This window comes from Terrapene carolina, unplaced genomic scaffold (genome assembly GCF_002925995.2).
Source record: "Terrapene carolina triunguis isolate 2854851 unplaced genomic scaffold, T_m_triunguis-2.0 Scaffold22, whole genome shotgun sequence".
NCBI lineage: Eukaryota > Metazoa > Chordata > Testudines > Emydidae > Terrapene > Terrapene triunguis.
In genome coordinates, this window is record NW_020664373.1 from 14,354,435 (window position 1) to 14,366,524 (window position 12,090).

Genomic DNA, 12,090 nt, shown 5'->3' on the forward strand with positions numbered 1-12,090 from the left:
TGGTGCACACACAATTGAAAAGCTGTCCCTATCCTAAGAAGCTTGCTGTCCAAATATAAGATGAGACTCAACAGATGGATAGAAACCAGGAGGGAGAACAAGGTAAAGTGAAATAGTCAATGTAAAATATACACCACCTTATTCATCTATGATCTAGTTTCTAAGAACAAGACTGCAGATGTCATAGTAAAGTTATAACTGTGTATTTGGGGGAAGACCTGAGGGCAAGTGATCTTTTTTTCTAATTTCTTTGACATGAATCTTGAACCTTGTCCATCCCAAAATAACTATTGCTATGTTAGCATATTCACAACATACAAATAATTTTTGGAATACATTTTGTTTTATGAGGCAGAGCTAAAGACTTCAAAAATGAAGATAAACCTTAGCAACAGACGAGTGCAGTATATTTAGAAAGAAGAAGTGGCATTTATTAAATGATTTGCAATTCAGTCTTTTATTACTTTTTTTCAATAGAAAATTCATTACTTCGCTATATGAGCAATGAGAAAATAGCTCAAGATGACTACATGTTTCAAAGGAATAGCAAAAAGGATACAGGGAAAAAATCCAAAAAGAAAGGAGACAAGAATAATAGTCCAAGTCATTACTCCTTGCTGCCTAGTTTACAAATGGATTCATTAAGACAAGAAGTCATTGGCACACCTGGGCCAGACACCACCTACTACCATGTGAGTAAAAATAACAAGATGCATGATGATGATGATGAGAGACCGGCTTGTGACTTTTTAATATTGCTTATTGCACCCTTTTCTGTTTGATCCTATTTCAGTTGTTACTGTTCTGAGTATAACTGTGCCCTCTTCCCCCGCATCTTTTGGAACTCTGATTTTAATCTTACAAACTGGGGAATGGATATATCTACAACTGTGTTTAAACTCAACTCAATGATCCTAAAGGGGATTATGTTTGAAATGGAGTTTGCCATCTTTTTCTTGCCAGCCTCAGCATAGGGAAATCATCTGATCAAATAACTATTGCCATTCAAGTATATATTTCACTGTGATTTCATATGTCAGATATCATTAGGCATATTACTGTATGTATGATTGATATGACCTGGAAAGGATCGATACAATAGTGGGGAAAACTGAGGGTTTTTTTCTACTTTTGATTAAGAAGAATCCTAAAGTCTGTAGCTGCTTTTAGCATATAGCCCTCAGTGACTCTGAAAGAGAAGAGTGTTGAATTTGATGTGGCATGTCAGGTAAATCAGTAACTTCTAGGTGTGTCCAAAAATGAAGTATTAGTTAGAAAATAGCAAGATGTTTTGGACCTGCTGTCATTTTTCCACATGGAATAACTACTAAATATTAAATGTTTAGGTCTTGATACAGAATAGGGGAACATAATATACCTCCCCCAAAAGTGAGACTTGATCAGCAATTAATCTCAGACCATGGGGTTTTCTTATTGTTTGGTACATTCGTTTGAAGTGTATTACTGATAATAATTCATCTGAGTACATTTAAAGGAGGAAAACAAATGTATTCACAACTTTTTTTATTTTTGAGTTAAATAGCTGTGTTCTCCAGGTGGAAGGAGCATCGCAAAAATAAGCTGCTTAGGCTTACTGTATTCCTCCAAGAGAGAAGCAAATAAGTTCTGCAGCAGGGTTATCAAACTAATTGCTGTTATTTTCATAGATCAGGAAAAGAGCCATAATCTAGAATGTCAGTATGCATGGGATCTGTTGTTATGGCTTGATCCCAATTTCTGCTGTGATGGTGTGTGTTCACAGCAGATGGAGCTCCACTGAGACTAGTAGGAAACAGGTGCTCTGTTCTCCTCTTATAATACACTGGGCCAGATCCTCAGAGATTGTCAGTTGATATAGTTTAATTGAAGTCAATGGTGCAACATTGATTTACATCATCTGATCATCTGGCCCATTAATTTTAATACTTCCTTTGATGCTCCTGTGTATACAAGTTTGATCATTTTCCAGAAAGGTCTTATAAACGTGGTACAGTAGAGCTACTCATGGTTCACTTTAATTAACAGGAGCCATAGGAGCAGTGAATGTGCTTTCCTTGTATGTTAATCCACATGCAGTTGGTGTTTTGCCTTTTGTACTGCTAACATCTTGCAGTGTCACCTTTAGGGCAATACAAATTAAGTCCATAAACTGTCATCTCTGAGTAATCAGTGAAAGTAGAAACAAATGATTCATCTAGCGGGTTGTGAAGTCAGATTGCTTTATAGTGCTCTTCTCTGTACATAAATTGTTTATAAATTTTATCCTCTTCCTCATGTCTGCAGCCAGTGCTAGCAGAAATCTAAATCAAGCCAAGAAATCTTAAAATCAAACGTATTGAAAATTAGGAAATTCAGAGTTGGAATTTTTCTGTCTTTAGAAGTGTAATGAATTTTCAGCACCTCTTCTTATGTTCATATAATGCTCATTTTTTTTCTGCATTCACCACTTTTCTCCATTTCATGCTCTCCTTTCTTTATATACATATTTTAGGTGTGGTTCTCTTCTGAAAAATGCTATTTTGGGGTTACATGATTGTTGTCCATCAGTGACTTCCCAATTTCCTTAGTTTCCAAAAATGCATTAAAAATGTTTGTTTATTCAGAATGCTAGACACACATAGACCCTGTGTCTCCTTGGTGTTCTAGCTCTTAGATGGAGGAAAACAGCTTAAGCTGCACTATGTTACCACACAGTACGGTCTATCTGTTTTTCTGGACCATATTAAGCAATTGTGAAATAGAGTGCTTAACGTCCTACATAAGTAAGGGTGTAATGTGGCTTCCAGAATCTGTTACTAGCAGTGAAGCTGTGAAGGAAAGAGACAAACATGGAATCCTTCACACAACACCATCTTTGGTGTCGCTTTGTAGAGAGGAGCCACACTTTGAAGACATTGAAAATCCTGTGTATTAAGGCTATGTGGTAGACCCCTAAAATTGTACTAGTAGTGTAGGTACAACAGAGGAAATATTGGCAGAAGAGTAAAATGGAAATATCTTCAGAGGACTAAAGTTGTATAAATACTTTTAGGTCATAGTTCTGAAAATATTGTTTATGAATACAGCATTGTCTGTTATGCTGGTTAATTAAACTAAGATGATAAACTTGCTTCTTCACTCATAACTGTGTGATTTAAAGTAGCAATTTCCTTAAATAAATAGATTTTGCCACTTCTTATACTGAAGGTATGTATGAAAGTAATAGCTATCTTGAAAGCTGGCAAAACTTCTGCTTTCTAGTTCCTGAAGAAAATAATGAGCACGAAGTTCATACTGTAAAAGAAGTTTGTGTGTGTGTGTGTGCGCATGCGTGCATATGTGTGCACATGTACATTTTAAGGACAAATATTTTTAAAACATTGCATGATAAATAATAGACCATATGTCCTCAAATGGTGATCTGTGAACCATCAGTTATCTACAGAGTACACCTCTACCCTGATGTAACGCGAGCCGATATAACACGAATTCGGATATAATGCGGAATAGCAGCGTTCCGGGGGGGGGTGCGGGGCTGCACACTCCGGTGGATTAAAGCAAGTTCGATATAATGCAGTTTCACCTATAACGCGGTAAGATTTTTTTGGCTCCCGAGGACAGCGTTATATCGAGGTAGAGATGTACTTGATTCATAGATTTTTAAGAGCAAAAATGGACCATTGTGATCATCTAGTCTGACCTCCTCATAACACATGCAATTGGACTTTCTTGAATTATGAATTCAAGTCCAGTAATTTTGATTGTCTAAAAGATATGCTCCAGTTCAAAGATCCAGTCTTGATTTAGAAATTTCCAGTGATGGAGAATCCACCACAACTCTTGATAAGTTGTTCTGAAGGTTAATTACCTCCACTTAAAATGTTGTGCCTTATTTCTAGTCTGAATATTATCTGTGCCTTATTTCTAGCTTCAACTTCCAGACATTGGATCCAGTTGTCTGCTAGATTGAAGAGCCTTCTATTATCAAATTTCTGTTCCCCAAGTAGGTACTTATCAAGCAAGTCACACCTTAACCTTCTCTCTGATAAACTGAACAGATTATAAGGCATGTTTTCTATTCCTTTAATCATTCACGTGACTCTTCTCTGAACCATGTCCAATTTGTCAGCATCCTTCTTGAAGTGTGGACACCAAAACTGGATACAGTATTCCAGTAGCAGTCACACACGTGCCAAATACAAAGCTAATATAACTCCCTACTCCTACTTGAGTCCCTATTTATGCATACAAGGATTACATTAGCCCAGTGGTTCTCAACCTATTTACAGTTGTGGGCTTCATCCCATGCTACCTGTATGGCCCTAAGGATGTCACTTGGGCTGCAGCTGTGTGCTGATTGGGTTGCAAGCGGCCCACGGGCCACAGGTTGAGAACCACTGCATTTTGGCCACGCATCACACTGGAAGCATGTTCAGCTGATTACCCACCATGACTCCTAAAGCTGCTTCCCAGGATAGAGTCCCCCATCTTGTAAGTATGGCCTGCATTGTTTATTCCTAGATATATGACCTTATATTTGGATGTATCAAAACAGATTTTTTTATTGCATTTATCTTACCAAGTGATCCAAATCACTCTGTATCACTAATCTATCCTCATTATTTACCACTCCCCAATTTTTGTGTCATCTGCAAACTATCTCAATGATGACTGTATGTTTACTTATAGGTCATTGATAAGTGTCACATAACATAGGATCCCTAGAAATCCATGCAGTCATTCCTCATTTACAATTACATTTTGAGACTTATTAGTTAGCCAGTGTTTAATCCATTTAATATATGCTGTGTTCATTTTGTATGTTGCTGGCTATTCACAGATACAGCCAGCGCCATGGAACCAGCTGGCTATCTACTTGCTTTTAGCTGGTTCTGTACATGTCTTGTCAGGGGGGAAAAAATGCATGACAAAAAAAAAAATACATTGACAAATTGGATTATTGCCTACTTAAATTATACACTACTGTCCTGTAAATAAAACTGGTAATTGTAATTAGCAATGTTCATTATAATTCAAAAGCACATAACTACCATTTATGTGTTAAAATAAAAAAAAATCAACCCATTATCTCCTGAAATATGTAGTTCAATTCAAAAGAGGTTTGTTAATACACAGAAACTAAAAATTAATGATATGTTCTGAGTTAATAACCTGATGCCTTTAAAAACATGGTAGTCTGTGAATTGTATTATTTTGTTGTTGTTTTTTTATTCATTTTTCTTTATCAGAACAGTGACATTAGCAAATCCTTAAAACAGTTTAAGGTTTGTAATGACTTACCATGGCAACAAATGTCTGCTCAGGAAACATGTTAAAGAGTTATGGCTTTGAAAATTAAATAGTTGTTAATTATATCCACTAAATGTGTTTAACTGTTACATCAGTATACACACGTCCTTTAACAAAATGTGAAAGCAAGCTAGTTTATATTTTAGTCTGCGAAGGAGATTGAAGGTGGATAAGAGAGAGAAATAATAATTTTAAGATTATCCACCATGTCACTACATAGTTTTGGGGTTTTTTCATTCCAGGAAACGTTGCAAACCTACATTGATTTTTGACCAAGTTGGTTTTTTTTCTTCTTCTTTTTCTTCAGTGTTGTTGAGGAAATATCAACCAGCGTGTTAATATTTTTATTAAGTCAAGGCAAACTCTTTGAGCTGCTGCTATAATCCAAAGCACAGTCAGGGGTTCAAAGTGATGTATTACTGTGGATACAAAGTGGTGCAGTTAAAATCGTCTTGGACCTTTGGGGCTCTGACACACACAGTTACATTTTTGTAAGTTTGCTGTAGTGTACTTCATAGGAATTTCCCCACCATGTTATGCTTTATTTTTGTTACAGGAAAAGAAAGTAGTTATTTAAGAGGTAAATTGTGTCATGGGGTCAAGGCAAGTTGTATAACGTAAATAAATAATACTTTCTATCCCTCTAGAAATAGCACTACTATTGGAAGAAAAAAGAAACTGACTTAACACAATAGAACATTATGCAAGTAAAACAAGCATTATTCATAAATTGTTCCCAAATCAAATGTAAGAAATTGTTATTGTTGACATCACTAGTAATCAGGTTCCCCGTGAAAGGCAGGATATTAAAATTTTCCCCTTACCATACTATAATGTAACAAATGGCCATGTTACATTTATGTCATTTTCCCCCTTTTCCAAATGATATTATACTCTGTTGTTCTTTCAGTGTATTAGTCAATTCCTGTTGATCTGCTGTTTGTAAAGGTGGCTAAACAGCATTATAACTTCTCATGGTCTCTAGATATTCAGCACCATTTTAAATCATTTTGACACTGAGCTAGCAATACTTTTTTTGAGTGGGGTACTTTTCATTGAAAAGACTGGACTTATTCGGTAGTTGAGATATAACTGATAGAGGCCTATGAAGCCAGAAAATGTGGGTGGAGAGAGAAGAGAGACAAGCAGAGCAATTCTTGGGATTTTTGTTGAGGATTAATTAACTTATACTTTGAGATACCCCCAAAATTAATTGATATTTATATATTAAATATGGGAAGATGTGAGCCTGAGGCCACCATTAGCCTCTTGCTGCAGATTTGGTACAGTTTGTGCACACTTGCAACTGAGGGGGGGAACCCCAAAACAAAAAAGAAACAAAAACGGCTTCCTTTTTAACCAGGAATAGCAATCCAAAAAAGATGGGAGAACATCTAGGTGATTTTCAGCACCTTTCTATAGTGTTGTACAACTATGTACAACTAATTAAATACTCATCACAATGAGCACCCCTGTGAAAAAGCCTAGCATTCATATCCCCACTTTGTACATGGCGAAATAAAGGCAGAGAGGTTACGTGTTTTGTCCAAGGCCACAGAATCAGTGCCAGGGATGGATTAGAGGGAGCCCTTTGCTCTTAGTCTGTCATCTAGATGAGGCGACTAGTCATCCTATTTAGTTGACTCCCACCTTGTTTCCAGAGATTATGTTTGCTCACCAGCATTGCTGTCTCAGCCCCAGGCAACCAGCTGAGGTCATGGAGGTCTCAGCAACATCCGTGATCCGCACCCAGGTAGCACTGATCCCAGCAGATAAAAATTGATAAAAAGTGAAACCAAACATTGAGCTAACAGGTTTTATGGGACCTAAAAGACCAGATAGGGGTAGCTATGGAAAGAAGACCATGATATTTAGGAGAAATCTAACTCACTTCTAATCCTAGTCATTGTTTTATAATCTCAAATCTAGGGTTTTTTGGCAAAGAAAAAAAATCTAGAAACATTCTTAAATAAATTAAGGATTAATTTTCATATTTAGAGGTCCATTGGGGAAGAGGGACTGTGGCTACCGATTTTTCTAGACCCCCAAAGGCCAGCCCTTGATGAGAGGTAGATTCTCTCTCATAAACTTTCTGTTCCTCTCCACATGAAGACTGAGATAAAAGAGAAAGAGAAAATACTTGAACAAATACTACTTACCCTTATTATTAAGCTTTTTGAATCAAGGAAGTATATTAAGAGAGTGTGTCTGCATGAAACCTTGTAGCAGCATGCACATGAGAAAAGGGGTCTGCACTTCTTCATACAACACAAGTCTCCTAATAAACTAGTACACAAAGACCTTTTAACATGTAAATAAAGGATTGAAGTTCTTAGATCCATGGACAGAAAAGGCAGTGTTGCATGCTGGGAGGTCAAAAGAACTAGTAGTATTTTCATTTTAAGGAGAACGGTGTTTATATTTTAGTCTGTGAAGGAGATTGAAGGTGGATAAGAGAGAGAAATAATAATTTTAAGATTATCCACCATGTCACGGTGTTTAAATTACTTCTGCTTGATTATTTTTCCTTATAATTGTGCATTTTTAACAAAACAATTACAGGGGAAAAGTAAAAAATACAACAAAACAGATTTTAAGAAGGTGTTTAAAATCTGGACACTTGTTATCGTACTGTTGCAACATATGTTGCTTGGCGTATTTTCTACTTTCAGTTGCCTGAAGTCCACAAAGTGAAATTATTTAAACATCATACTGTCTAGTGCTTAATTTGTTCCAGGGCTTGCCAGGGCTGAGCCCCGGCACCTCTAGGCTGGCAGTTCATAGCCCCGGGACATGTGGGCTTGCTGCATCAGTTATGAATTTAAAAAAATTGCTTGAGCCCGGGCACCTAATTGCTTGAGCCCTGGCACCTGATTACTAGTGCCCTGGCACCTCTTTCATTACAATTAAGCACTGTGACTATCTCTTTTTTGATGCAATAGTCTATAGTTACTCTGGTCACTTCGTAGTATAAAAAAAAAATCTACCAGTTGCTCTGGAGAGTCAACTAAACCTGGAGAATAGTGGAAAATGTTTTGCACAAACATTTGCTTTAATTTTTAAAGACTAGTTTCAGCAGTGTTCATGCCTCTTTCATTTTCTTTCCATGAACTTTTGTGGCTGAGTAGCATGAATGTTTGCAGAATGATTTTAGGTTTATATGCTTGAATTCCCAGGAAGGCAAATTTTATATTTCTTTTTGCAAACATTTATCAGACACCTGATTAAAAGAATTTTGCATGTCTAGTTAGGATACAAAAACAGTGCTATATATCTGTTGACAAATAAGAAACAACTCTTGAATTTCAAATAAGCAGCCATAGGTTAAATAAAATTCGTGAACACTTTTTTGTCGAATAATGCATACATTGTGAAGAAATCGCAATCTGTGCACAAAAAAGGAGGCAAAATTTAATTTAATTTGTTACAAATTAATCCCTTAGCTCTAGATATAACCGTGCTACAGTACACAAAGTAGCTTCCATTGAAGACTTAAGAAAATAAAAACCCATGTGAAGGTTGTACACATCATTATTAAAATTCCCCTGCAAATGAATAAATAATTATTTGTAACCTCAGCCAGAATTCTGAGAAAAGTGGGTGCGTACAGTTAGACTCCTAACTACATAGTTAGCACCTAGAACCAGCTTGATTTTTTTTTTTCAGGTGTGGAGTGTCCCCAGCTCCCACTGAAATATTAATAATATTCTATAAAAATCCAACCCTGCTCTGGTACATGAAAATTATTTTAAATCAATACATGTTGCATTAACTAACTCAAACTTTACCAGATGATACACTCTACCTTCCTATGCTAACAGATCCCCACTTGTGCCTGAAAGGGATTCACCTTAAGAAAGACAGGAGGTAACACTACCTGCTCTTTCATGACTTTCAGTGGAGTCAGGGCCGGCTCTAGGATTTTTGCCGCCCCAAGCAAAAACAATTTTGGCCGCCCCCCCCTCCCCCCGTTTTTTAATTACCCCACCCCCGGCCCCACCTCAACTCCACCCCTTCGCCAAGTCCCCAGCCATGCCTCCTCCCCCCAGGCTCTCAAGCCTAGGAGGGAGGGAGGGAGGGGGAGAAGCGGCGCCCGCGCCGCGGCCACTTGGAGTCTCCCCCTCTCTCCCAGGCTCTCAAGCCTGGGAGGGAGGGGGAGCAGCAGCGCGCGAAACAGCTGATTCGCGTACCGCTACTCCCCCTCCCTCCCTCCCAGGCTTAAAAGCCTGGGAGGGAGGGCGAGTAGCGGCGCGCGAGCAGCAGCAGCAGCGGAGGTGAGCTAGGGCGGCCGGGGCACATTTTTAGGGACGGCATTCTGGCGCCGGCCATGCCGCCCCTAAAAATGTGCCGCCCCAAGCACCAGCTTGTTTTGCTGGTGCCTAGAGCCGGCCCTGAGTGGAGAGCAGGTGTAAGTCACAGATGAAACTCCATAGGACCCTTCACTGTATTAGTGTCTTCCCAGCTGACTGGGGTTGCCTATCTTTTGGCTGGTGCAGGCTTCCCAGATGGATAGGAAACTCTGGCTTCTTTCTACCTCATCAGTCTCCCTTCATTGAACTTTCTGCCATGGTTGAATCTGGGCCAACAAATCGACACTAAAAACTGGGAAGGAGGGGATAAAGTATCTGTAGCTGTTCATCTGTGGAAGTGGTAAGAATGCAGGGCAGCCCTGCTTTCTTCAGTAGAAAAAGGAGTAGCTTTACAAAGTTATAGAAGGATAAAGAGTGCTTAAAAGTTTATTCAAAAGCAAAGCTGCTAGTAAAATATTCCCTTTAATGTGATGCAGAATGAAACAGTTGTCAGTGCTGTGGATGTATCTGACACCTATTCATACCTTGTGCTGTCACCCTCCCCACTATGCTTCAGCTAAAAAGACTTTCCCAGTTATGGACTGTTGCCTTAATGGAGGGAGTTCCTCTACCAATCATTTTAATTGTTTCATTATGTTGGGAAATGAGCAGACTGAGGAAATAACTGTAGAATTCCAGCCTCGCGCCTACTGGAGCATGAAACAGTCATGTGCACAATCGCAAGAGTCTCATAGGTTCCAACATTGCCTGTAGCCAGGGCACATGTCTGTCTTGTCCAGGTCTCCACCAGTTTTCTCAAACGTGACCTACATAATGGATAAGCACATCTCCCTTTTTGGGGTGGAGGAGATAGGCTTCCAACCTCTGTTTGCCAAGAATAAGAATCTGAGTGATATTGTACATCGTCTTTCCTTGTACTATGGAAAAAATAATCATGCATTAGAGAAAATGTTGGAGAGGGAAGTGAACAAAGTGATGAGCGATATCACCATCAAAGGCAGGAACTCTTGGATCCTAATAATCTTGCTAGAGAAAAAAGTAGGAAATACCTAAGGAGTACATGGAAGGATAAGGGTGAACAGTAAATGGTAGTTTAAGCAGTGAAGAGAATTGTTTTATATTCTCTAGATTTAAGGCTTTAATTCAGTTATAACATTACTGCTTAGCTCAAGCCAGCTTGTACACAAGCAGTCCCCTCAGTAACCTGTTCTGTAGGTTCTACCCTTGGCATCTCTTGGAGACAAAACTTTAGACTGAAGACATAACTACCACATGCAATTGTGACCTCTGATTTCTGACTAGGCATGTTTGCCTAATATTTGCCAAAATATTAATGTTTTGTCCTTTTTTTGTACAAAATCATTCTAATTAATTTCACTTATTCCTGTGTTGTGATCTCAGTGTCATTCATATCACAAAAAGGAAAGTAAGGCCACATCTGCATTCCTTCCCTTTGAAAGAAGCATTTAAATAACACCGGTTCAACAGTTTGGGGTTGAGGGATGGTCGCCATTTTAGAAAGATTGTTGTGAAGGAACAGTTAATGTGGAGGATTTCAGCTATGTTTTTGCACCCTCTTGAACTGTTAATTAAATCTGGAATTACTATTGCAACAAAACAATGCAGCTAAGGAGAAAAGATGAGGATGGCACATAGGTAAACTTGAAGTGCACATCACTTTTTAACATTTAATTAAACTTGTTTATTGCCCTCTCACTGGTCGGTCTGTGTGTGGAAAGAATGAACTGTTATAATTTTCTGCCATGTGTGACAAGGCACTTCCTCCACCTCGGCAGGCTCAGCACTTCCCTCTCTGGCGGTGGGGCCTGATATAAGTCAGCCCCACTCTGGACAGCATTTATTCACCCTCTTGAGGGTTTATTTCCCAGTATTTTCCAGGCAGGCCTCAGGAGTGCTCCTCCACCAAACAAACAAAAAAAGAAACCAGTTCCAATGCAAAACAAAGGGGGACATCTTTCCCTACTCCCACTCTGAGGGTGGGTGACCTTGTTATTGGCCCTGAGGCTCCAGTCCTTCCCCTAAGCAGGCAATATGTTATGTAGCTTCCCATGTAGGGAGAAGATCAGCCATCTACCCTGCAGAAGCTTGTCTCTTCCCCTCTCTTACTGGAGGAGGAGTTTTTAAAGGTCTCAGGCAGCCCTTAATTGGACTCAGGTGTCCCTAATTGACCTGAGGTAACTCCTTTTCAGCTTATAGGGAAAAGAGCCTTTTTTGTTCTAGGACTAATATACCTGCCTTGGCGTTTTGAGAAGCAGATTGTTTCTTACTGCCTCATGGACAGCTGCAAGCATGAACAGAACCGGGGGAATGAAAACAGCATGCAGAATTCTTGCATTCCTTAGCACAATCTTCTGTATTAGGGACTTTTTTATTGATATGGGATGTTGAAGTTGAAGATCTCAAAATGGAAAAACTGTTAAGTGTGATTTGATCATCCAGGCAGCAGTTGGTTTGCATAATCTCAAATGTG

At 38.8% G+C, this 12,090-nt stretch overlaps 1 protein-coding gene across 2 annotated transcripts in view; it reads left to right on the plus strand.

Moving 5' to 3' along the window:
* LOC112105115 (connector enhancer of kinase suppressor of ras 2) overlaps positions 1-12,090 on the plus strand; it is a 358,118-nt gene that overhangs the window by 233,927 nt on the left and 112,101 nt on the right. For both annotated transcript variants that reach the window (XM_024197779.3, XM_024197780.3), the window contains one exon: positions 478-692. In XM_024197779.3, coding sequence (XP_024053547.2) covers positions 478-692 — 215 coding nt within the window. The remainder of the gene's footprint in view (positions 1-477; positions 693-12,090) is intronic.